This window comes from Rhinatrema bivittatum, chromosome 4, assembly GCF_901001135.1.
Source record: "Rhinatrema bivittatum chromosome 4, aRhiBiv1.1, whole genome shotgun sequence".
In the NCBI taxonomy this organism is placed as follows: domain Eukaryota; kingdom Metazoa; phylum Chordata; class Amphibia; order Gymnophiona; family Rhinatrematidae; genus Rhinatrema; species Rhinatrema bivittatum.
Window position 1 is genome coordinate 480,977,133 of NC_042618.1, and position 25,635 is coordinate 481,002,767.

A 25,635-nucleotide genomic window follows, 5' to 3' on the forward strand; every position below is an offset into this window, starting at 1 on the left:
TTGGACAAGCAGTTTAATATAGCCTGTTTGTCCAGTAGTTGACGGTCCACTTGGTGGAGGCTGGATTGTCTTTAAGTATTAACTCCACTATATAACCCTCAGGTTAGGGCTCGCCACGCATAATGGTTAATTCACTCCTGCTTGTCGACAGAGAAAAGCAAGTTTGCTTATGTGTAAGCAGGGTTCTCCATAGACAGCAGGATCTATTAGTCATATTTAACTCCTGTCTGCCTTCTTGGACTGTTAGCTGCCTCACTAAAACTCTGGAAGAGATTGAGGGGCTCATGAAGCAGTGCGAGCGAGGGAATTGCTCCACGTGTCCAGTAGCTGGGTCCACGTCTGCACCACTGGATGCATCACCCAAACGTTACGGCTTATTCATCCTGTTTACAGATAAGCAAACTTGCTTTCCCTTTAATTCGTATACACTTTCTACCCATGCAGTAGGAATGGTGGTTGGATCATTGCACTGCGAGGGGAATTTTTCCGCAACACTGCTTAATACTGCTAATTAGCTAAATAAAAAGTCTAATATAAAACACATGAGTGCAGAATTCCTGGGTTCATTATATTAAAAGTGCTGAAATTAAAACCTCATACTGTGTAAGCATATGAGGCTTTGCCTTGATCAAATCTTGCAGATGTGTATGGTTGGGGACAAGAACCCCAGCACACACACTTACAGAATATATAATTCTGACTCCATTCCTGAATTTCTACATAATTATCTAATAAATAAATTGCCTCTTTGAGGTGTTCAGCTTGGATAAGAGACGGCTGAGGGGGGATATGATAGAGGTCTTTAAGATCATGAGATGTGATCTTGAGCAAGTAGATGTGACTCGGTTATTTACTCTTTCAGATAATAGAAGGACCAGGGGGCACTCCATGAAGTTGGCAAGTAGCACATTTAAGACTAATCGGAGAAAATTATTTTTCACTCAACGCACAATAAAGCTCTGGAATTTGTTGCCAGAGGATGTGGTTAGTGCAGTTAGTGTAGCTGGGTTAAAAAAAAGGATTGGATAAGTTCTTGGAGGAGAAGTCCATTAACGGCTATTAATCAAGTTTACTTAGGGAATAGCCACTGCTATTAATTGCATCAGTAGCAAGGGATCTTCTTAGTTTTTGGGTACTTGCCAGGTTCTTGTGGCCTGGTTTGGCCTCTGTTGGGAACAGGATGCTGGGCTTGATGGACCCTTGGTCTGACCCAGCATGGCAATTTCTTATGGCCTGAATTAGTGTCTGTTTTCACACAGGATCTCCTAAACAATAAAACTATGCCTCTGAATCTTGGGCTCAAAATAGGAAATCCCTGGTGCTCTGATGTCCTACTTTGTATTTGGGAACTGGTGCAGATGCCGTCAGCTGTGCCTTGATAATGTAACATTGCAGCTTTCAGAACAACCATTCTGGGCATTTAAAATTAAAAATGACATAGGAAATATTTAACGGGTTGACATGCGTTTTGAAAAAGATTTTCTGTAAATGTTCTAATCTAGACCCTTCTGCAAGTAGAGCAAATATGTTGGTCTTAAATAAAATTTGGCTTCCTTCAAGGCCGACTGCAGAAGGTTTGAGAAGCTGAACATGTGCTTAATGTCGCCCTTTCTAACCTGTCATTACTGAATCCCTGCAGGAGCCCTGGCAGTGCCATTGCAGTCTGAATGAATAGTGCGGCACATGTACTGACCAATGCGTAGCGCTATGCCCTTCGTAATTCAGAAGTTAGCTTATTTATTTAGTCTTCCTTACTTTTTTATCATGATTGTGTTGTTAATCTTCAAGAACTGGGGAAAGCGCAGTTTAGAAATCTTAAAAATATTAAATATTTTAAAAGTGCTTTGGGGGCGAATGTTTATGGTTCAAGGGTTTTTATCACCTGAAATGATTTATATCTTTGAGGTGAGAAGTAGCAGGAAGAAACATTTGGCTGATTTTTTGTTGTTGTTGTTTCATAGCTTGAGGGAAATGAAGTATGGTTCAGAGCTTCCCCAAGATTGGATGGTACGGCTATAATTTAGTCTGAGAATGAAGTTATATTTCATTTAGAACCATAAATTTCAAAATTGAAAAAATGGTATTAATCACGTTGAAGAAAACCAGAAGGTATTTTCTTCAATGTTCATGGGGTCATGACTTGGGAAATACTTCCTTCTGTCCTGCAGACTCTGGGCAGAGCATCCAGCTTTCGCACAGATGATACCTTCACTTCCAGACATTTCACTGAGGGGGTAAGGGGCATCCCCCATTTCTCCTTAAAATGCTTATTGGTGCTTTCAGCTGTGTCTTAACATTGGCCCTTTGCAAAGTCTGCGTTCTGCTGTTGCTCTTAGAATTAGAGGTTCTGAGATCCATTTTTAGTTTACAGGAAGTGCAAAAGTTTAAAAAAAACAAACCCCAAACTAGAGGGTATTGTATTGGTAACGCTCTTTAAATCAAAGCTTGGAGGGCAGGTCAGCAGGTCACGCAGCAGTGTCCGTACCAAGCGACTATTTTATATTCTATATGGAAAGACAGAGTATCCTCAGGTATCAAAAACTGCAATCAGGACCAGGGCAAAATATTGGCATCAAGGAGGATGTGCCCAATACAGCTCCTCACCCTCTTAATTTCTTATTGCTGTTGAGTATTTAAAATGTATTTTTGATGGAGAAATGGAAAGGGCAACTGCAGATTTACCCCCATTCCCTGATGTCTCTTAGGTAATGGGTCTGACAGATGCTCATGCATTTGACTAGCTCCAGTGTGCTGTGTAGATCAAAAAAGCAAACAGAATTAGGAATTATTAGGAAGAGAATGGAAAATAAAACAGAAAATGTCATAATGCCTCTGTATCGCTCCATGGTGAGACCGCACCTTGAATACTGGGCCGGATTTTAAATGCCCTGCGCGCCGGCGCGCCTATTTTGCATAGGCCGCTGGCGCGCGCACAGCCCCAGGACGCGCGTAAGTCCCAGGGCTTCGTAAAAGGGGCGGGGGAGGGGGCGTGTCCGGGGTCAGGGGCGGGACCGGGGGTGTGGCGCCGGCCCGGGGGCATGGTCGAGGCCTCCGGACCAGCCCCCGGGTCGGGTGATGGCGCGCCAGCAGCCCGCTGGCATGCGCAGATTTACGTCTGCTTTCAGCAGGCGTAGATCTGCCAACAAAAGGTAGGGGGGGGTTTAGATAGGGTCGGGGGGGTGGGTTAGGTAGGGGAAGGGAGGGGAAGGTGCGGGGGGGGGGGGGTGGAAAGAAAGTTCCCTCCGAGGCCGCTCCGATTTCGGAGCGGCCTTGGAGGGAACAGGCAGCGCGCACCAGGCTCGGCGCGCGCAGGTTGCACAAATATGCACCCCCTTGCGCGCGCCGACCCTGGATTTTATAAGATACGCGCGGCTACGCGCGTATCTTATAAAATCCAGCGTATTTTTGTTCGCGCCTGGTGTGCGGACAAAAGTACGCACTCACGCAAAATTATAAAATCTACCCCAGCGTGTACATTTCTGGTTGCCGCATCTCAAAAAAGATATAGTTGCGATGGAGAAGGTACAGAGAAGGGCAACCAAAATGATAAGGGGAATGGAACAGCTCCTCTATGAGGAAAGGCTGAAGAGGTTAGGGCTGTTCAGTTTGGAGAAGAGACAATTGAGAGGGGATATGATTGAAGTCTACAAAATCATGAAAGGACTTGAACAAGTTAATGTAAATCTCTCAGATAATGGAAGGATCAGGAGGCACTCTATGAAGTTAGCAATTAGTTAATTTGAAACAAATTGAAGAAAATTCTTTTTCACTCAGCGCATAGTTAAGCTCTGGAATTCATTGCCAGAGGATGTGGTTACAGCAGTTTGTGTAACTGGGTTTAAAAAAGTTTTGGATAAGCTCCTAGAGGATAAATCCCATAACTGCTATGACGGTAATTAATAAGCAATAGTAGCTTGAGATTTATTTAATGTTTGGGATCCTGCAGGTTCTTGTAGCCTGGATTGGCCACTATTGGAAACAGGATCCTGGGCTTGATAGACCCTTGGTCTGACCCAGTATGGAATATCTTATGTTCTTATTTTCATTGGAGTTTTGTGGGAAGTTGGTGTGGGGGAGAAGAGACTTCCTCCTCTTTTGTACGGAGCATCTCGAACCCAGACCAGAGGGATCTTCCGGCAAATCCTGTGGGACTATTGTGTAAATTTGAAGTTTCAGCACTAAGTAAAAGGTCTAGTTTCTGCACGGGGGTGGAGGAGCATGCAGGAGAATATCCAGGAAGTCAGTCCATTGATCAGTGAGAGGAGATAATCCCAGGGGATGCTGGGAGAACTAGGAAGGGAATGAACATAAGTGCTTATTAAAGCACAAAAGGACCTGTTATATCCATGCCCTCCTGTGGAACAGCAGGAACAAGTCTGAGGCTTTGTATTAGAGAAATCTGGAAGGTTATTCTAGGTCTGAGTAAATCCCTGACAGAACAGATACAATTTTTGACTGGAGCTTCAGCTAATGGACTTTAGTAATTGTGGGGAAACTATGAAAACCAAAATTGAAAGAGGAGGACATACGTTGCTATGAAGGACAGTATATATACTAGGAACAAGATGGAGAATTTAGAGAACCAGATTAGGGGCAGGAATCTGCACCTGACTAATTTTTCCTGTATGAAAATTACTTATCCTCTGGATATGTTCATAAGGTACCTAGAAGAAGTTCTAAATATTCTGTCCCAACAGCTTCCCCTGTTTAAGGGCTATCACCTACCACCCTTCAAGAAGATGATGGGAAATCAGATGGCACTCTCATCTTAGATAGCCTAAATTTGACTGCCTTTTAGGAATTGCCCAGGGAAAGTATGAATCTCTGTCAACAAGTAAAGCTGAATTAGCCATGACATGTGGGGGATGTCATCAGTGCCAAATGAACACACCTTTCTCAGCTCAGTAGAGCTTTTGGTCTACTAAACATGTGTGGGAGTGCCTGCACGAATGCTGCCTCTTGATCCCCTCTGTCATTTTTTGTCCGCACTACTATCCGGACATTCGCACTCTGTCATTGGCAAAGTTTTATTTTCTTAATCATTTGGGGTATTTCCCTTCTTTTTCTCTCTCAGTAGCCCCTCAACAGTATTTTTCAGTGCTACACAAAAGAAGTAATAAAAAGAAAAGATGCCCAGACCCAAGAAGTCTACTATCAGTGGCTTCAAGGACTGCATCTTTGTGCAGAAAATGTCTTATCACTGATGGACACTATCTGTGCTATAAATGCTTGGAGTCCTATTGTAATTCCTCCAACTGTTAAAATTGTGGCTGGATGTCCTCCAGGACACACAAGACTCAGTCCTACAAGAGACCAAGTTCAAGGGGACATTGGAGCTCATGTTCATCAATGAATCCTTTGTATGGCGAATCAAGCAGGGCTTCAGGTCATTTACTCCCCCAACTGCGGCTGCAGCATTGGGGTTAAGTGGCTCAAAAAAGCATCAGGTCTTGACCCTTTAGCTCTTTCAGAACTCAGAAAGCAGGCCTTGTTGCCATTGGTGCAAAATTCCAATGCACTAAATAAGCAGAAGCCTGCCATTTCTAAACTGAAGGTCGTCTTAGCCGTCCTGGTCCTGGCGATGTTGACAATTTTGAGAATCATCAAGGACTCATCTCTGCACTAGCTCTGATGATCCCTGTGCTGACTGCACCAAAGGGAACCCTTCTCTGGCGCCAATGCTTAAGCATCGACGGCATAGCTGTAACTGGATACCTTGATGGCACTGAAGCCCTTGATGCATCAATGGAGTTGACCATGGCAGCTCCAGCTGTGCCACTCCCTGCTGTTATGGTTAAGTGTGTTTTGGTGGATCCTTGGGTGTTGTGGGAGATGATCACGCCCACGGGGAGGAGCCCCGTGAGGAGTCACAGCACTGGGCTAGACTCGTAATGCACAAAACAGTTAGTTCTTTATTAAACAGCTTGGAGAGCCACCAGAGGTGGCAGTAGTGAGGCAGTCTGGTAGTTGCAGTCTCAGGGACCTCGGCAGAGGGAGCCCTTCTCTCCTTGATGATGAAAGGAGGTTCCACAGCAGGTTTCCCTGCTAGGAGATACTGTGGATGAAATAGACCGAGAGTTACTCACTAGGTGTTTGCTCTTGGTATTCGATTCCACCAGGTATGTTGAAGGTACAGGCACTAAGGCAGGGAGAGCAGGCCCTCAAGGAACGAGTACCTGTTCCCTGTAAGGCACCTGAAATAAAGCAGAGGGCCCCCGAGGAGCGGGTACCCAGGTTAGCAGTTACCCCGAAGGGCAGAGAGAGAGCTTCCAGCGGCAGCTCGGAAGCGGCAGAGTAGCGTAGGCAAGAACGAATTTGAGACCTTGCTAACTCAAAGAGCTAGCAAACTAGTGAAGGTTGAGTTGAAATAGTTCTTTTGGGTGTGTTGGCAACTGGATACCCAGATATTTCAAAGAGTGAGTTGCCCAGCGAAAAGGGTGATGTGCTTTTAAGTCCAAAACAGTTGTGGCATTACAGGAAAGATTAAGCAGCTCTGATTTTTCCCAATTGACTTGAAACCCAGAGGTTGCACTAAACCACTGGATGTCTTGTTCTATGGTAAGCAATGAAGTATGTGGCCTTGTAATAGAAAACATAATATCATCTGCAAATAATGTTAATTTGAGCTGATGATCCGAGAACCTAAATCCTGACACCTGGCTATTATCCCGAATGGCAATGGCCAAGGGCTCGACAAATAAAGCAAATAGAAGCTGGGATAATGGGCATCCTTGCCTGGTTCCCCGGCCCACTACAAAATGGTCTGAAGATCTCCCATTGATTTTGAGGCGTGTTTTTGGATCGCAATATAAACGTTCCAACCATGTACAGAAAAAAGGTCCAAAGCCCATTTTTCTTAAGACACTAAACAAGAAAGGCCAATGGACCATATCGAAAGCCTTCTCAGCATCGATTGAAAGAAGTATAGCCTCCGTTTTGTTTCTATGGGCCAACCACATGATGTCAATTAACTTGCGAACATTATCCCCCGCCAGTCGGCCTGGCATAAAACCTGCTTGATCTTGATGAACAAGGGAGGTGATAAAGGAATTCATGCGATTGGCCAAAAGTTTGGCGAGGATTTTAATATCTAAATTGAGAAGGGAAATTGGTCTGTATGACCCGCAGAGCGTAGGGTCTCTACCCAGCTTCAGTAATATGGTTATGCCAGCCAAGTTGGAGTGTGGGGCAAGGTCACCTCCTTCCCGTAAATAATTATAAAACTTTTGTAGAGGTGCTACTATATATGGGGCAAACTGTTTGTAGAATCGGGCGGTCAGTCCGTCGAGACCAGGCGATTTCCCTGACTTCAGAGTTTTTATCACCTGTAATATTTCAGGAGACGTGACCTCTGCCTCCAAGACTGCTTGTGCCTCTGTTGGCAACGGTGGTAAAGTGATGGAACTCAGAAACTCCTCGACCTTACCCTGGGTGATGTGTGGTTGTGAGGCATAGAGGTTAGAATAAAACTGTAGGAATCTATTGCGTATATCTGTATTATTAGTCAGCATATTACCCTTTGTATCTTTAATTTTTGGTATTAAGTGCTGATAGGTAATTTTCTTTAGCTTTCATGCTAAATGCCTGCCTGCCTGCCTGCCTTGTTACCCCCCTCAAAGTAGTCTTGTTTAGTTAGTGACAAGGAATGAACCATCTGGGCAGATTCAAGGCGCATAAGATCTTCCCTTGCTTGTGTGAGTTGTATTAGGGTACAGGGAGCACCATTGTCTTGGTGAGCTTTCGTGAGAGTAGCTATCCTATCTCTGAGCTTCCCGCTCCCTCTCCTTTTTTAAAAAAGATGCTCAGGAAATGAATACTCCCCGTATATAAGCTTTAAAGGCTTCCCATACCGTGGATGGCAATACTTCCCCAGTAGCATTACAATGAAAGAATTCCTGAATACAATCATTAACAGTTTGGACATAGCCCTCGTCATTCAACATAGAATTATTTAACCTCCAGAACCGCATACCTCTATCAAAGGAATTAAACTTGAGGTCTATGGTGATGGCTGCATGATCTGACCACGCCACTGGGGAAATATCCGGGTCAGTGATGGCATGTGATAATAGGGTATCAATTAGGAAATAATCTATTCTCGAGTGGGCATCATGGGGCGGCGAGTAAAAAGTATAAGATCTAGAAGCAGGGTTATGCACTCTCCATACGTCTGTAAGGTGCCAGTGGTCCATAAACTTCTGTAATCTTTTCCTGTGAGAGGGGGCGGTTGACACAGTGTCCTTAGAGGAATCAAGGCTGGGACTTCTAACTAGATTGAAGTCCCCACCTATGATAATAGTGCCCTGACCATGTAATGTAAGTATCTGTTCTAATCTATCTAGAAAATGGCCCTGTTCTTGATTCGGGGCATATATATTCACCAGTGTGTATAAGAGACCATCAACCGAGATAATTAATATTATATAGCACCCCTGGGGATCGCACATACAGGATTGGCATGTGAATACCAGGTTTTGGAAGACTAAAATGCCAACTCCAGTAAAATTCGCTGTGTTGGCCCTGGGAGTCCAATACTGAAATGGATACTGATGAGATTTCAATAAACTCTCGAAGCGAGCCTTCAAGTGAGATTCCTGAATGAAAAGGATATCCGCTTGTAAAGCCTTCGCTTCCTTAAAAATCATATGTCGCTTATACGGATAGTTAAGTCCCTTGACATTAAGGGAAATTAATTTAAATGAGGCCATTCATTATATTAAAAGAAGGGCATTCCAATAGTACCTGTAGTGTCAACTGCCCTGTGAACGGATACTTGCCTGGTATCAATAAGCATGCCATCACCATGTACCCACTAGGGGGCCCGCAGATCTCCCAGCCCGTCAAACATCACCTCGGACTCTCCCCTAGCTACATAAAGCAGAACTGCATAAATCTGGAACTCAGCTTGTATCAGAACCGATGTGTGAACCCTTGTATACCCAACTGACCCTTCCCCTCCCCCACGTAAACCGTGGATCTGCTCCAACCTCCTTGCAGATCACCCCTTCTAGAGGAAGAGAAAAATAGTCATCATTACTTAGAGACCCTGTGCCTTATGAATGTCTATTAGGGAATCACCGAAATGCTGAAAACCAGAAAATCTGGGTGTCCAAAATTCCATTCAAGTAGCCACCCCAGGTTGCTTCTGCGCATCGGAGTTGCGTTTTAGCCTACTATTGCGGGCTCCAACCCTTTGCCAACGTGGTTGTGGTGCTCTACGGATCTGAGATTGTGTTTTGGGAGCACTTGTAGGGTTGAAACCTCGATCTTTTAACAGGAGAACAGCATCTCCCACATGATGGATCTGCAATGAAATCCCGTCCCATGTATATACCAGACCAAACGGATGGAGCCACCGATATTTAATGTTTTCTTTCCTGAGAAAGGCAGTCACCTCTTTGAGCTCTTGCCTGCGTTGTAAGGTTGCCTGTGAAAGATCTGCATACACAGAAATCTCCTGTTCCTCCCAGGACCACCGCATCTGCTTCCAAGCCAGATTTGCTGTCTTCTCCTTTATGGCAAAGTCATGAAAGCAAGCGAGAATATCGCGGGGTAAATTGGAACCCGCTGCCCTTTGGGTCCGGTGTACACGATCCAATTTGATATCAATTGTGGTAGATCCTGTATTATTTGTGCTCTCCCCCAGCAGAAATAGGCAAAATCTCTTGATAGTGTCAGCACAGTCATTATTTGCCTCTATTTCTTTAAAGCCACGGAAACACAGATTTCCTCTCTGTGCCCGGTTCGCCAAATCTGCTAACTTTGCTTTTATTGCCATGATTTCGTCTTGGAGATCTGCCAGCTCATCCTGCATTTGTTTGGAGGTATCAGCGTGCGCCTCCGCCCGAGTCTTCAGCTCGTCCACGCGGTTATTCAGCCCAGATAGTTCCTCTTGGAAATCCTCCAACATGGCGCAAATTTCTTTCTTATAATTTTTGAGGTCTTGGCGCAGACCCCCAAATCAGTCTCTAAAGTCGGATCGGGTGGGTGCTTCGGTCGACTGAATATTAAATTCATCGCCAGATTCGCGGTCTGCTCTGTCCGCATGGGGTGCGGCCTCCTCAGCCTGTGTTTCTCTGGCCATCTCCTGCTCTCCACCCCGGTGGTAAGAAAAGTTGCGAAAATCTACCATTTTTCGCTTCGCGGCCATATTCTCTTTTCTCTCTAGACGCAGGTAAATCTTGTTTGTGGCAGGATGGGTTGCGGTGATCCCTGCTAAATAGCAATATTTTAAAGGCTAAATGGGGAGCTCTCAGCTCCTGCGACCATTCGCTCCGGTGACGTCACTTCCTCCCCAAACAGAAATATTTAAGCAATTTTGCTTCTTTGTTATCAGCCTCTACATATTCCTCCCCTTCACCTTTGAGTCTCACAATGCCACTTTTACACTTCCTTCCATCTACTCAAAATGGGATACCAATCTACTGTATGCATGCCCACCACTACCACTGGTAGCAAAAACAGTTTAAAAGGTGATACAGGACTGAGTAGAAATGATCCTTATTGCTCCAGCATGGCCCATGTAAGTGTGGTTCTCCAACCTCATCCAGCAATCTGTGCAGCCTCCAATTCAGCTAGGAAACTCGCCATCATGCCTCACCCAGGAAGGAGGCTGGCTATATCATCCCAATCTATCTCACCTCAACCTGACTGCATGGAGATTAAGTATTTGTTAATTTCTCCTTGGTCCTTCCCAAGGAGGTGGAAGATACTGTGATCGCCATAAGAAAACCATCAACTAAAAAGTATGTTTTTAAATTGAAAAACTTCTTCACTTGGTATCAATCAGCATCTCTAGATCCATCTGCTTGCCACCCTAAGGAGATTATTTGATACCTTTTCTCCCTGCCAGCATCAGGACTTTGGACTTCTGTGAAGGTACGCTTAAGTACGTTTGTGGCTTACTTACCTGCACATGGACAAAAAGCCAATACCCATTCATTCTCTGGTTTCTAAGTTTCTGAAGGGATTATGGTATATGAATCCTCCAATCTCAAAGCCCGTAGTGCCATGGGATCTCAGCACTGTCCTTGAACAGTTGATGAACCCCCATTTTGAACTCTCTTCCCTTGAAGTTCCTCACATGGGGGCTGATGCAATAACTGTGTGCAGAAAATGGGCACTCAATGTTGAGCGCCCATTTCCTAATGTGCACCCAGCCACCTCTCCTAGGTGCACAATTCGATATTTAATTGAGGGGTCTCGCTAAAAAGGAGGCTCTAGGGAAAAATGTGCGCTCAATCAATGAGCATCTGTTTTCTCCCGCTACCAGCATAGACACGCAAAAGATACATAGCCTGGACCATGTATCTTGTGTGCGTATTGGGCATCCATAATTTATTTTTCAAAAACATTTTTTTTAATTAAATACTGTTTTATTTGTTTCCTCCTACTTAGTATCACAGTGATACTATTAGGATGAATCATAGAAAAGCGGGATTTTTCTTTTTTTTTTCAATGTTCCCTTGAACGTGGCATATCTTTACATCATCCCTGGGCTGGCGTAAAATTTGCCATGTTGCAAGGGTGCATTGGCCATGCGGAAAATGTTTTGAATCGCCGGGTTTAGCTAATAGCCTTATCTACATGGAATTTACATGTGATGAGTGGTATTAGCTACACAGTGATTTGGACATGCATTTTGGACACGCTACTCCCTGTATCGGATCAGGGGTTATAGACGTGCATCCAAAACACACATCCAATTACATGTTAAACCGTGCGCAGTGGCTAACGCATGGTATTGCATCGGCCCTATGGAAAGTAGTGGTATTAGTAGCAATAATTTCAGCGAATTACATGTTGTAGTCTCGTACTTGTCTTATTTGCATTTTTTTTCATAATAGGTTGAGTGATGCTGTGTACTTACCCATAGTTTCTACTTAGTCATCTCTGTTTACCATGCCAATCAGCCCAATGTCTTGCTAGTGTTTCTTTTCCCAAAATCACATGCACACAGTGAGCTTCATACACTGGTCTATAAAAGAGCCATAACTTTCTACTAAAGAAACAACCACTTCAACAAGCATCTCAACTGTTTGTTTCCTATGATCCCAAAAGAATGGGAGTGCTAAATATACTTTGTTGATTTGGCTAGCGGACTGCATTGCTATATGCAGGCTCATCAAGTGAAAACCACGACTGCTTCCATTGCTCATATCGGAGCCATCTCTATTGAACACATCCGAAAAGCTATGACATGGTCGTCCATGTACACCTTCAAGTTCCACTACTTTCTGGACAGTATATCAAGAAGTGACAGTAGCTTTGAACAAGCAGTTTTGTGCAGTTTATTCCACTCTCCTTTGGTAGAGCTGGGTTGCTTTTTTAATGTAGGCTGTATATGCAATCTTCAGCTTGAGACTCCCTATGTTCATGGCTAATTCAGTCCTGCATGCCAATGGAGAAAGCAAGTCTGCTTACCTTTAAATGGGAGTTCTTCATAGACAGCAGTATGAATTAGCCTGCTTAATGCCCACCTGCCTCCCTGGAGAGTGGACCACCTTTCTAAAGCTAAGCTCTACATTGGGCTGAGAGGCTGAGGCAGTAGTCACAGGAGAACTCCTGCACATGCTCAGTAGAATGGAGCCGGTTTGACACCATCCTGGCTAATATGGGATTTATGGAAAGCCCCATTTACACCTGCCACCTTGATAGTTCCTCTGGTTTTGGAGCTGTTAGGGACTGGCTCTTCAGACTGTTTTTCAAGCATTGCAAAAATTCCTTTCTTGACCTGAAAATCATAATATTTCTGGATGTTGCAAAGGCCACACAGAAAAAACGGAGATAAACTATTTTATCAAAAGGAATTATCTTGAAAGAAGGCTCTGCGCAAATGTTGACTATGCCAATGTGTCTTATGTGTTTTTCAGTTCTGGCCAATTGTCCTTATTAATTAGAGAGAAAATGATTTAGTAGCGGAATGGACCGGGGAATCTCTGATACAGAGCTGGATATCCCTCAATATCATAACTTCTCTTTTAGCTCTTTTAGCTCTTCTTTAATTATTTAGTGGACTTATAGCTTTCTGGTGATATGATATTTTCATTTTTTATTGTAAATGTTATTTTTTTCTTTCTTTTTAGTGATAAACAGTTTCCCTTCAAGATTTTTTTTTTTTTTAAAGATGCAGAGAGCAAGAAAATGTAGTGGAAAAATACAGAAATAGTCCCAATTATATTAGGTGCCAGTGGCTTGATTAAAAAGAACTTCCAAGCCCAGCTCGATATGCTACCTGTATATATTTTACACCCTGTGAACTCCAGAAAGAGTCTGCCTTTAGCACAATACAGGTATTAAGAAGAGCTTGACAGTAACTTTCAGAGACTGAGATCATACCCAGAATAACTGGATTTACGAGTGAGGCTTTCTTGTGCAAATCAACCCCAAGTGGATGTGCTCCCCCATCAGAAATGAAAGTAAGTAATTCAATTCTGACTAATGGGAGTAGATCCAAGACTAGAGTAGAATCAGAAATAAGGTCCATAAATATTTCTTAACAAAATGGATGGTAGATGCCTGGAATGCCCAACTGGAAGAGATGGTGAATGCCAGAAGGGTAGTGGAATTCACAGGGGAGTAGGATAAACACAGAGGATCCATAGTGGTCAGAGGATGGAAATGAAGTAATGCGGTAACCTATATGGAGCGGCAGTTACAACCCTAAACAGCTTTCTGGGTAGACAGGATGGAGTATTTTGCTCTTTACCATGTTACTATGAAACAGTGTATTTTTTGGGAATGTATGATGAGTGCTTGTTGCAGGTGTCCAGTAATGAACGGGATGTGAAAAATAACTGTAGACATTGCTGTACATTACTTTATTGCTGCTCTTTTTCTGAAACCTCTTTCTACGTAGGAATCCTGAACCACATCAGATTCATTTAGCTTGAGAGCCCAAGTCCGACGTCACCAGCCCTTTCCTGACCTTAGCCTGCAGGCTGGCTCTCTTTTCCGATAATGCCAACTGGAAGACTCCTCTAGAGGTTGACTTCTTTTCAAGACAAAATGTAAAGCATACCTATTTGAGAAACATGTGTTGAAGCTCTTTTGGTTTCCATTTCTTTATGCATTGATAATCTCAGTACATTTCTTTTATTTACAAATGCATTCATTGGCATAGTAAATTAATTCTGCCTGTATCTGTTTTCATGAAGTATTTTTAAGGATTTGACACTTAAATACAATACATTCCATAGCAATCTATGGCCTCAAATGAAGAAACTCCAAAGTAATCAAACAAGAATCTTGTGGAGCGTTTTTCCTTAGTTTTGAGTTCAGAATGCAGCACCTGAGTGGAAGGGAGCACATTTTTTTATCCTTGTGCGTCAGAAATGAAGAAAATTGTTATGGCACGAAACAAAATCAGACTGATGTGTGCAAGAAATAATGAAGTTGGGTACAAAAGTAAATGATAGATCTCTGCATTTGAAGCCTGACTTCTGCAGAGATCTGTGTGGAATGTAAGTCTCTCTTTAAATTCTCTTCAGCAAGTAGCTGGATGTATTTTGGAGGCAGAAGCGGATAGTAAAGCATTGCTTACACATTAGAAACGTTTGGAGGGGAGGAGTAACTGCCAAGGACAGTGACCAGCCAGGTCAGAAGAGAGCTCGGCATTAACAATAGTGGCGTTTGGTGTGATTTCACCTTTAGAGAAGTGAAACCCAGATCCACAACAAATGGAATGAATTCATGACCTCGGCCTAGCCACCACCTACAGCTTACAGCCAGTTAATGTCCGTTATCAGGAGAGACAAATTAGACTAACTAGAATCCGAAATGCTTTCTAGGATAGAGTAAACAGCTCACTCCCTGTGGTGCGAAGCAATGACTTGCATGGTTCCAAGCTTCTGAGCAATAAAGTCATATTTTACCCCGGGATTGGTGTTTTATTTGTCAGAGCATCCGGTCGTACATGTGTGGGAACATTTTCAGAGGGTTTAGTTGCAATCTTGTGCGTTATCATGCTGTAAAGTTTGCAGCATCTCTTTAGCATGGGGAAGGGTACATGGAAACCAGCTGCACGGTCCAGTTTTTAATAAGTCCTTCTGGATTTGTTAAATTCCAGCACATGCATCTTCCCTTTACGTTTGGGGTTTGAAGTTATTGAAAGATAGTTAATCTGATTTGAAGAATTGCATTTCTTTCATAAAAATCAAAAGCTTTTTCGGTATTGTGAATCTGTAATTGGGTTGCTGTCGTCAGGCATCTGTCATCCTTTCCCTGCCATAAAGTATGAATATAGATTAAACACTGGAGACTTGTGGTAAATAAGGTCCTATGAGCTTGGGTTAAACAAAAGAAAGTGAGAGTGAAGGCTGAGGAGCTGGCGCGCTTACATAGCAGGGAGATATCATGCAGCGGTAGAGCTTGGATCATTGCTCAGCTTTTTCCGATTTACATTGGCCACACTTCCCTGATTCCATCAGAACCCGTCTCCTTTCTTCAGTCCTTTTGGGCTTTTTCCCTGAGTAGGTTGCGAACATTTTTTAAAAATAATCCTTGAACCTCTGGCTATGCCGCGTTCATTGGGGATGAACTGATATTTGCAAGCATCATCTGTCCTCAAGCTGTGTGCTCACCTGTGATTGACATGAGCTGTAAACATGATGTGGCTTCACCTCCCTCAGCCTCATTTCTCATTGAGCCTTCATTGCAAAGCTGTGTGGTTTGATGCCCTCTCCCTCTTTTTGGTTTTGTTTTTTTTCCATGTTGATGGTCGTGTTTGCATGAAATACTTCTGCACTTACACCTGGTGCGTTGTGAATGCTGATGGGGATCTGACATTTTGTACACTTTCTCCCACAGGCAGCCATGTCAGTGCTAAGCTGACTGAGAGCTAGTGGCTGTATTGTTGCTTTAACTTCAAGTTTTAATCACCAGCTCTGTAAAAATATGGAAACTCACCAGTCTGTCTGCTCTTTACAATTATGACTGATCACCATAACTTTAATTACAGAGTTTATTCTTTGTAATCGCCTTCCCTGCCACCTGCGTAATCATTGGTCACCAGGTTTTGCTCACGCTCTACTTCTTCAAAAAGAATTTATGTATATGAAATCCACTTGTCTGAATTAAAGTCTTGATGTCATCCAAGTTGTCCACTTAAACCCCGACACAGGTCTGTGTTTTGTTTGCAGCATTGGGGGTAGTAACATATCTTATATAATCCAAATATTGTATCTTCTCGGTACTTTACATTTCTAAAATAATGTAAAACTGTCGTGACTCATTTGAATGAGAAAGTAAGCAACACATTAGATCTGCAGTGATTACTCTGTCAGCATCTTGATTATTGTTTGCAGCAAAATCTTACCAGATTATTACTAAAGTGCCACTTTATATTATATGAACTTATGAGTATTTTTGAAATAAAAATCAAATAATTATGTATCTTTCAATCTCCATGTTCAAACCGTATGGTTCTAAGGTGTTCAGATAAAAGAAAATCTAGAACTGTTATATTTAAGAGCTCAATCACCTCATGGTGATGGAGCTGTGTGTTTCACAATACCCCACCAGAGGTCTTGAAAAGAATGATTGAATTTGATGTAATGAATTGCTGTTGGGGCTTGCAGATCTTTTTTTGGCAAAATACAACCTTTATGCTCAGTCAGATGTGTTTTAATTTGTCTTTTATTTCTGACCATATTTAGAGCATGGACATTGTATGAAATACACTGGAAAAGTTGAATGGTAATCTGTTTTCTCTTTCCAATGAATTACTTTATTAGCGCCAGGTACTTGCCAAGTTTGGCCTGTGATAATTTGCATACAGTATTGACAGTTGTTACATGAAAAATGCAGTGTTCCTGTGCGAGCAAACATTTTTGGTTTCATTACCCTGTGAGCACTACTTTCTTTGCTGTAAAAAGCCTATCAATTTAAGCTCACAGCAACTAATTCCTTAGAGGGAACATTGAAGCAGCGTTCACACAAACGCACTTCCATATTCACGCTCGTAAACTTTCATACGCATGTATGCTCATTCTCACACACACTCATTTTTCTCATTCACTCCCAGCTCTCTCACGCACATGCACACTCACTCCTCCTCTTCCACACATACACTCATCTCAGTAACTGCAAACTCTTCACTGCCAAACACATTGAGAAGTAACACAAACCCTTCAGGGCTCAAATGGCAGCCATAGCAACAAAGCAAATTTATACCACACCCTAGAACACTAATACACCACCTATTAAGGCTAACAGAACCAAGCCCTACAGAAAAACTACATGCAGAACACACAGAGCCTTACCTAATATAGAATAAGGGACTGCAAATTAGAAAGAACATGCAGACACATACACAGGTCTCAGCCACCCACACACACTCACACCCACATACACACACACACACACCCTGGGCCTCTTCAGCCACCAGTAGGATGGGATCCTCTAGTAGCCATCATATCCTCCTCCTGTCTTTGGCCGCTAGCAGGATGGGGTCCGCTGGCAGCCTCTGCTTCCTCTTCCTTTCTTTGGCCATCAGGACAGACTCCACAGCAGCCTGGTGGGGTGGGTGACAGCAGAAGTCCTGTTTATTCAAATGTCATCTCCTTCTGCTGTGGGTTTGGTTCATGGTACATAAGAACATGCCATATTGGGTCAGACCAAGTGTCCATCAAGTCCAGTATCTTGTTTCCAACAGTGGCCAAGCCAGGTCACAAGTAGCTGGCAGGATCCCAAGGGGTAGAGAGAGTCCAAGCTGCTTATCCCAAGAATAAGCCGGGGATTTCTGAAATTCTCCCTTAATAATGGTTAATGGACTTTTCCAGGACCTTGTCCAAACCTTTTTTAAACGCAGCTATACTAACAGCTTTTACCATATCCTCTAGCAACAATTCCAGAGCTTGATTTTGCAGTGAGTAAAAAAAAAATATTTTCTCTTATTAGTTTTAAATGTATAACTAGTAACTCCATTGTGTGTCCCCTAGTCTTTGTACCTTTCAAAAGAGTAAACAACTGATTAACGTTTACTCGTTCCGTTCCACTCATTATTTTATAGACCTCTGTCAGCTGAAGAGTCCTAACCTCTTCGGCCTCCTGCAGCAGCAGGAGATGACATTTGGATAAACGCAACTCCTGCCTGGGAGAAGGTGTATGGAGGTGTGATGCCACTGATTGGGATCAGGCAGGGATTTGGTTTATCCCTGCACGGAGGGGGGAGTAAAAGCTGTGTGTGGCTGCAAAAAAATGTTGTGCACGGCCATGCACATGGGCAGCTTAGAGGGAACAGTGGAAACATGACTGTTCGAGAGGTTCTGGCTGGAGTGTGTGAGTTCACTAAGTAGTCACACAAATTCTTTCCTCGTGTATGAAGAAATTGGATGAAGACCTAAAATTTCCCAGTGCCTCCATATAATAGCTGCAGTTTGAGTTGCTATCTGACTGAAGTGAAGGGCACACAGTATTGTGGGGTCATAGCTTATCTTATTCTTATCTGCATTTAATGATCGCTTATATACATACTTCATTCTGTAAAAAGGATATCCTTTTGCTAATCTGGTACTAAGAACTTGGGCTCATAGGACATTTTTTTCCAAATAGATCCTACATACTCTGAGGAATCTTCCAATAGGAAGATTACACTGTAGGTGCCAGGGATGAAAAAGTGTAATAAGGTATTTCTCTGTAGATTTCTGGTGTAACATCGAGTTAAGAAACTTGGTATTGATCCATGTGGAGTAGTGAACTGTAAATGAGGGTTCAGTGAATTGAGCCATTGAATAAAGATATGAAGTTGTACACTGGATGTCCATAAGAACAGTTATCAATATACCGTAACCAGGTTGGTACAAATTGAAAATGTTGGCCATTTTGAGGACAATTTTTTTTTTATAAAGGTCTAATTTTTTTCAATTTTTACCAATGTGATTATGGTATATTGCTATACTGTTCTTATGGATGTCCAGTGTACAACAACTTGACATATATTTATTCATAGCTCAATTCATTGAACCCTTATTTACAATTCAAGACATCTGGTGGGGTATTGTGAAAACATATAGCTCCGTCACCATGAGTAGGTGATCGAGAATATCTTAAATCTAAGAGAGCAGTTCTAGATTTTTTTTATCTGAACACCTTAGTACTATACGGTTTGAACATGGAGATTGAATGGTTCATGATTATTTGAATTTTTATTTCAAATATACTCATAAGTTCATATTATATAAGGTGGCCCTTTAGTAATACATTTGTAAGATTTTGGTGCGAACAATAATCAAGATGCTGACAGAGTAACCACTGCAGATCTAATGTGTTGCTGTACTTTCTTATACAAATGATTCATAACTATTTTAAATTATTTTAGGAATGTAAAGTACTGAGAAGATACAATATTTGGATTATATAAGATGTTATTACCCCCAATGTTGGCAAATGAAACACAGACCCATGCTGGGGTTTGAGAGGACATCTTAGATGACATTAAGACTTTAATTCAGATAAGTGGATTTTATATGCATAAGAAAAATCTTTTGAAACAATAGAGACCTAGCAAAATGTGGTGACCGATGATCAGAAGGCAAGGAAGGTGTGATTACATTTATGCCAGTAGTATCTATTCTCCAAAGACAAGAATGATAGTGGTCCTCACACACGGTTGACATTGGATGGAGCCTGGCATGGAAAACTTATGTCAAAGTTTCTAGAACTTTGACTGAGCCTCATTAAGCATGCTCATGCATGCATTATATTATGCATCCACGCAGCGTCCCCTTCAGTGTCTTCTTTTCTGCGGAGCGTGTTGTCTCATGGTCAGGTGGCAGCCTCACTTTTGCCAAACTTTTTGGCCTACTTTTTCTAACTTTGTTTTTCTGTCTTTCTTTTTTGATGTGGTGTCCCCCCAGTTCACCAGTTTACATCCTAGATAGGTTTTTTGATGTTTATAGGTAAGTTTATTTTTATTGTTGATACCCCTGGGGCAGCAATGTGCTCAGTGCCCTCTGGCAATTGACGGCCACCACCATCGATTTTGATCTTGCGTCCCTTTTATTTCATGACAAAATGTCCACTTCAAGTTTTAAACAGTGCCCCAGGTGTATGAGGATCATGTCTGTCATGGACCTCTATGATAGATATGTTCTCTGCCTTAGGGCATCGCATGACGTCCAGGGTTCCAACAGGTGCACCAGAATGGCCCCAAAGAGACATAAGGTCCGGCTCAACAAGATGGAGCAATTCTTCGGGCTGGAGAAGACTGATACATCTGCATCAGAGGTATTGGCATCTAGAGACCTTGGAGCCATCAACATCAGCAATGCCGTCTGTTTCATTGAGGTCTTCGGCTGAGAGAATCACCAGAGACCAACCATCTTTGGACTCCTCCAGGTTGAGGATGTCAGGTTCATTGGCCTCCCTTTGTTTAAGAATCCCCAGTGTAACCTCAGACCAGTAGGTTCTGTACATTTTCTGCCAAGGGTATTGATTGAACTTATTGGATGTCACGGCAAATTGCCCCTGAGCCCATTTGAGAGCCCGATAGTGCATCAGGAGATACTAGCAGCGGATCTCTTCTCCTTCTTAATGGCCAGAGCAGTTGAACCTGTTCCACCAGGGCAAAGAGGGCAGGGGATTTTACTTCCAGTGCTTCCTCATACCAAAGAAATCAGGACTGTCCCATCCTAGACCTAAGGGCCTAGAACAAATTCATCAAAAAAGAAAAGTTCAAGATGATTTCCCTGGGCATCTTGCAAAAACGTGACTGGCTGTGCTCCCTGGATCTGAAAGATGCGTATACAGATATCCAAATCTTCCCAAGTCACCAGACGTATCTCCAATTCATGGGGGAAAAACAGCACTTCCAGAAGCGCATGCAGCCATTTGGGCTTGCATGAGCCTCAGGTGTCTTTGCAAAATGCCTGGCCATGGCGGTGGCGCACCTTTGCAGACTGGGAGTTCATTTTCCTGTATCTGAACGATTGGCTGGTCAAGAGCATTTCTCGGACAGTGGCTGATAATCCATGTGCTTGATCATCCTGGGTTTGGAGTCCCTAGTGTTCATCAACTACCCCAAGTCCCATCTCAGCATGTCATCTCAATTGGACTTTATTGGAGCCCTGCTAGATGCGGCTCAGGCCAAGACCTTTCTTCCTCCACAAAGGGCGATAAACCTTACAAACCACTGCAGCATGGATTTAACAGAGCTAGCAGGTGTCAGCTTGGCACATGTTGAGAATGTTGGGCTATATAGCTGCGACAGTTCATGTCAATCCCTTGGCACATGTACACATGTGAAAGGCCCAATAGACCCTGAGGTCACAATGGCAGCAGGCCATGCAGAACCTTTAGGATTGCATCTGAGTAATCTCGTCTCTCCTGGACTCTTTGTCCTGGTGGCGAGTAATTTCAAATCTGGAAGAGAGGATCTCCTTCCAAAGTTCTCCTACCCAAATTGTCCTAACCACGGAAACATCCACTCTGGGTTGGGGAGGTCATGTAGATGGGCTCAGCACTCAGGATCTATGGTCTGCCCAGGAATGTCTTTATCAAATCAATTTACTGGAGCTCCAGGCAATCCGGTGCGTGCTATGGGCTTTCAGAGATAGTCTGTCCAAAGAATTATCCTGATCCAAACAAGTAGCAATGTGGTATGTTAAGCAGGGAGGTCCAAAATGGTACCTCTTGTGCCAGGAAGCAGTCCAGATCTGGTCATGGGCCCTTTCTCATGGGATGGTGCTCCGGGCCATGTACCTGGCTGGAATGGAGAATGTAATAGCAGACCGACTGAGTCACACCTTCAGACCCCACAAATAGTCTGTGGACCAAGGGTCGCAAATCGTATCTTCTGCCTCTGGGGAAGCCCGGATGTGGATCTCTTCATGATGCCTTGGAACCTGTACAGGTCATGCAGCAAACCAGCCTAGATGCCTTTGCCCGACATTGGGGTGAGGGTCTCCTGTATGTGTATCCTCCAGCTGCACTGGTAGCGAAGACTCTCTTGAAGCTTTGCAAGGACAAATGATTCTCAAAGCCCTTCATTGGCCAAGACAGGTCTAGTTTCCACTCCTCAGGGAGATGTCCATTTGGAAACTGATCAGACTGGGGACTTCCCTAGATCTCATCTCACAGAATTGAGTCAGATTGCGGCTTCCCAACCTCCAGGTCCTGTTGCTCACAGCTTGGATGTTGAGAGGTAAATATTGAAACCACTGAATCTCTTGGAAGATGTGTCTCAGGTCCTTGTGGCTTCCAGAAAGCCTTCCACTAGAAAATCCTACAGTCTGAAGTGGAGGAGGAGTTCCATGTGATGTGAGCAGAAGGCCCTAGGCCCATTTTCCTGCTCCCCAAAAAACCTGCTTGACTACCTTCTACACCTATCGAAAGTTGTCTTGAAAACCAACTTTGTTAGAGTAGATGGTACACCCTTCTCTGTACAGCCTATAGATATACGTTTCATATGGAGCCTGCTTAAGTTGAAGCCTTCCCTAAGGCCTCCCGCTGTGCCTTGGGACCTCAACGTGATGGTAGCTTAGCTGATGAAAGCTCCCTTTGAACCACTGCACTCCTGTGACCCGAAGTACCTGAACTGGAAGGCCATATTTTTAGTGGCAGTCACTTCAGCATGCAGGGTCAGTGAGCTCCAGGTCTTAGAGACTTATCCACTTTACACTAAGTTTTTTCATGACAGGTGGTCTTACATATACGCATCCTAAGTTCCTGCCTAAGGTGGTGTTGGATTTCCATGTTAACCAATCCATCATCCTGCCAATATTGTTTCCCAGGCCCCATTTGCACCAAGGTGAATGAGCACAGTTTAGACTGCAAAAAAGCCTTAGGCTTCTATCTGGAGCAGACAGAAGCCCAAACAGTCCACCCAACGTTTTATTCCTTTTGATAGGAATAAGTTGGGCATTGCTGTTGCCAAACAGACACTTTCTAATTGGCTAGCAGACTACATCTCCTTGTGTTATGCCCAGGTGGGATTGCATCTTGGGGGCCATATCAAGGCTCACTCTTAGAGCCATTGTAGCGTCGGTGAACCACTTGCAAGCAGTTCCCATAGAAGAGAGCTGTAACGTGGAGTTCTCACCACACATTCACATCGTATTATTGTTTGGATAGGGATGGCCGACGTGACAGCAGGTCTGGCCAATCTGTCCTTTGGAACTTGTTTGAGATGTTGAACCCAACTCTCTCCCCACCTAGAGCCTGGTTTTGTTCAGGCTGCCCCCCCTCCCCCCCCCCTCGTTACTAACAAAACTGGTTGTTGTGCCCATTGGCACCTTGTTGGTGTTTTGTTGGTCCCCTTTTGTGTTGGAGGGCAACCTGTAGCTAGGGATTCACTTGTGTGAGGAATGCCATCCTGCTTGACCATAGAGAAGGCGTAGTTGCTTAAATCTACCAGCTGTTTGAGGACAGCAGGATGTCAATACTCCTGAAACCCGTGGAGTATTGTTTCCACTATGGGAATTTCTTCTCCTTTATTATTTTATTCTCTTGACTGAAGGGGACCCTGCGTGAGTGCTTGCTGGGCAGACTGGATGGACCATTTGGTTCCTTTCTGCCATCATTTCTATATTTATATATATATATATATTTCTCTCTCTCTCTCTCTTTTTATATATGTATATATGTATGTAAAATAGCACACTGAGTATGCTCAATGAGGCTCAGTCAAAGTTCTAGAAATGTTGACATAAATTTTCCATGCCGGTCTCCATCCGATGATCCATGTGTGAGGACTGACATCCTGCTGTCCTCGGAGAACACTTGTTACAGGTAAGCATCTCTGCTTTGACGGGTCACCATAACTTTAATTAGAGGGGTTATCCTTTGAACACCAGTCTTCATCTTTCCCTGAGGACTTTTCCGCAGATAAAGACTGCCAGGTATCTCTATCTCTTGCAATACTGCTGCCCCTTATTTCCTCACTTCTGAAGGTCCACTGGGTGCCTTTTGTCTCCTCCTGTTTTAATGTATGATTGACACAAAGGGAGCTGAAAAACTGAATGGGCCTTTGAGTTTCAGGCTGAGTAACACTAGGCCTAATCATGTGCTTTTATGCAGGTATTTCCATGTATTGCATGTAGCTTTAGCATTGTACATATGTCAACCTTATGTGTGAATAAATATACACTACTTATATAATTTGAAGGCTTATAGTACAATAGAATGTGCTACACTGGGAAGAGGAAAATATGCCCCTCCTTTGTCCCAGTTTCTACTCCTTTTAAATGAGGTCAGCATAGCAACTAGAGCTGGCCAGAGATGTTATATTGCACCTTCCCTGTCATCAGAGAACTTGGATGATGCAGGAAGGTTGCAAGTTTGCATATTCTTGGCAGGTCTCACAGGTGCGTCTTCACAGCCATTGCTTTGGATGCTGAGAAGCTTGTAAAAGGAAAGAAGCAGAAGAAAAAGTAAACGTGAAATAAACACACATGTTTCTAAACACACTTATAGATACATTCAAGAAAACAGGTCCCAGACAGGAGGAAAATGAGCTTGATGTGTGGCCAAGTGACCAAATGGGCTTCCTGGCGCTGTTGCTAACATTTAGGCAGTTCTGTGTCTAAAAAGATGACTAACTTGGCAGTAGTGAGAGCTGTAAAATACGTCTTGACCTGTGTAGCAGTGGCTCTTACAGTTGTATAATGTTCACCTGGCAGGTTGTGGGCAATGTGCCATTCAGATCCTTTTATTGAGTAAAGCTACATTCAGATTTACCCGTGTGCATACCACCACGGTTTCTGTAACTAGCTTTGATTCTCCAGGGAAAAGGCTTAAGAAATTGCACTGAATACCTGTGTGGTGGTTTGTGGGACTGTCCTCCCCCCCCCCCCCCCCCCCCAATTAAAATCTTGAATTGGGGAAACATCAGACCTTTACAGTTTTGAAAGCTGGTGAGTACTTTTTGGAAGAAAAGTGCAAAGTTGGCAATTTTTGGAGTGTCTTCCCCCAAGGATAAGACCTAGTTCGATCAAACTTTGCATGGAGGTAGGGGACATGAAACTTCTCCACACTGGAAAGTTGATGAGTGATTTGAGGAGATGCAGGGGGAGAGGAGTAAAGTTGGTAATTGTGGTGTGTGAACTGAATGGGGGTGTAGATCTGAGGCTGTCTAGACGTTTATTCTTTCTACTGCCATTGGTTGAGGTCAGAATTACTGTTATTGGCTGTACCCATGCTACCATAATTTGCAGTTACACTTTTTCTTCCTGGTTTCCTGAAATTGCCCATTTGTATATTTGCAAGACATTGCCAGTTATAACTGTGGTTCCAGAACATGAAATTGGGATTGGATTTCAGAGTAACAAACTAAACTGCGCTTTAATTTTCATGGCTCTCTTACTGTGCTTCTTTTGTCCTATAGATGACACAAGGGGAGTGTCGAACACTGTACAAATACAGATCTGAAGAGTTAGATATTGATGTAAGTATGACACACGTTCTTTATCATCAGGCATGACTTGGTTTTCAGTAGGCATGATATGCATGAATGGTGGCCTCCTGTGAGATTTGAATGCTGTTTCTGGCAGTTTCCAGAAATTCTCCTTTGCACTCTGTACAGTAAAACTACTTTTGATTGAAACCTGTGTTGTGAATCTATAACTGTTATGGATTATTTGGAAGGGGATGGAGAAGAATACTGAGAATATCATAATACTTTTGTATAGATCCATTGAG

The 25,635-nt window shown here is 43.3% G+C and overlaps 1 protein-coding gene across 6 annotated transcripts in view; it reads left to right on the forward strand.

Annotated features, from left to right (window-relative positions):
• Window positions 1–25,635, forward strand: part of LOC115089239 (pleckstrin homology domain-containing family A member 5-like) — a 249,729-nt gene that overhangs the window by 95,373 nt on the left and 128,721 nt on the right. For all 6 annotated transcript variants that reach the window (XM_029597341.1, XM_029597344.1, XM_029597346.1 and 3 more), the window contains one exon: window positions 25,322–25,381. In XM_029597341.1, coding sequence (XP_029453201.1) covers window positions 25,322–25,381 — 60 coding nt within the window. The remainder of the gene's footprint in view (window positions 1–25,321; window positions 25,382–25,635) is intronic.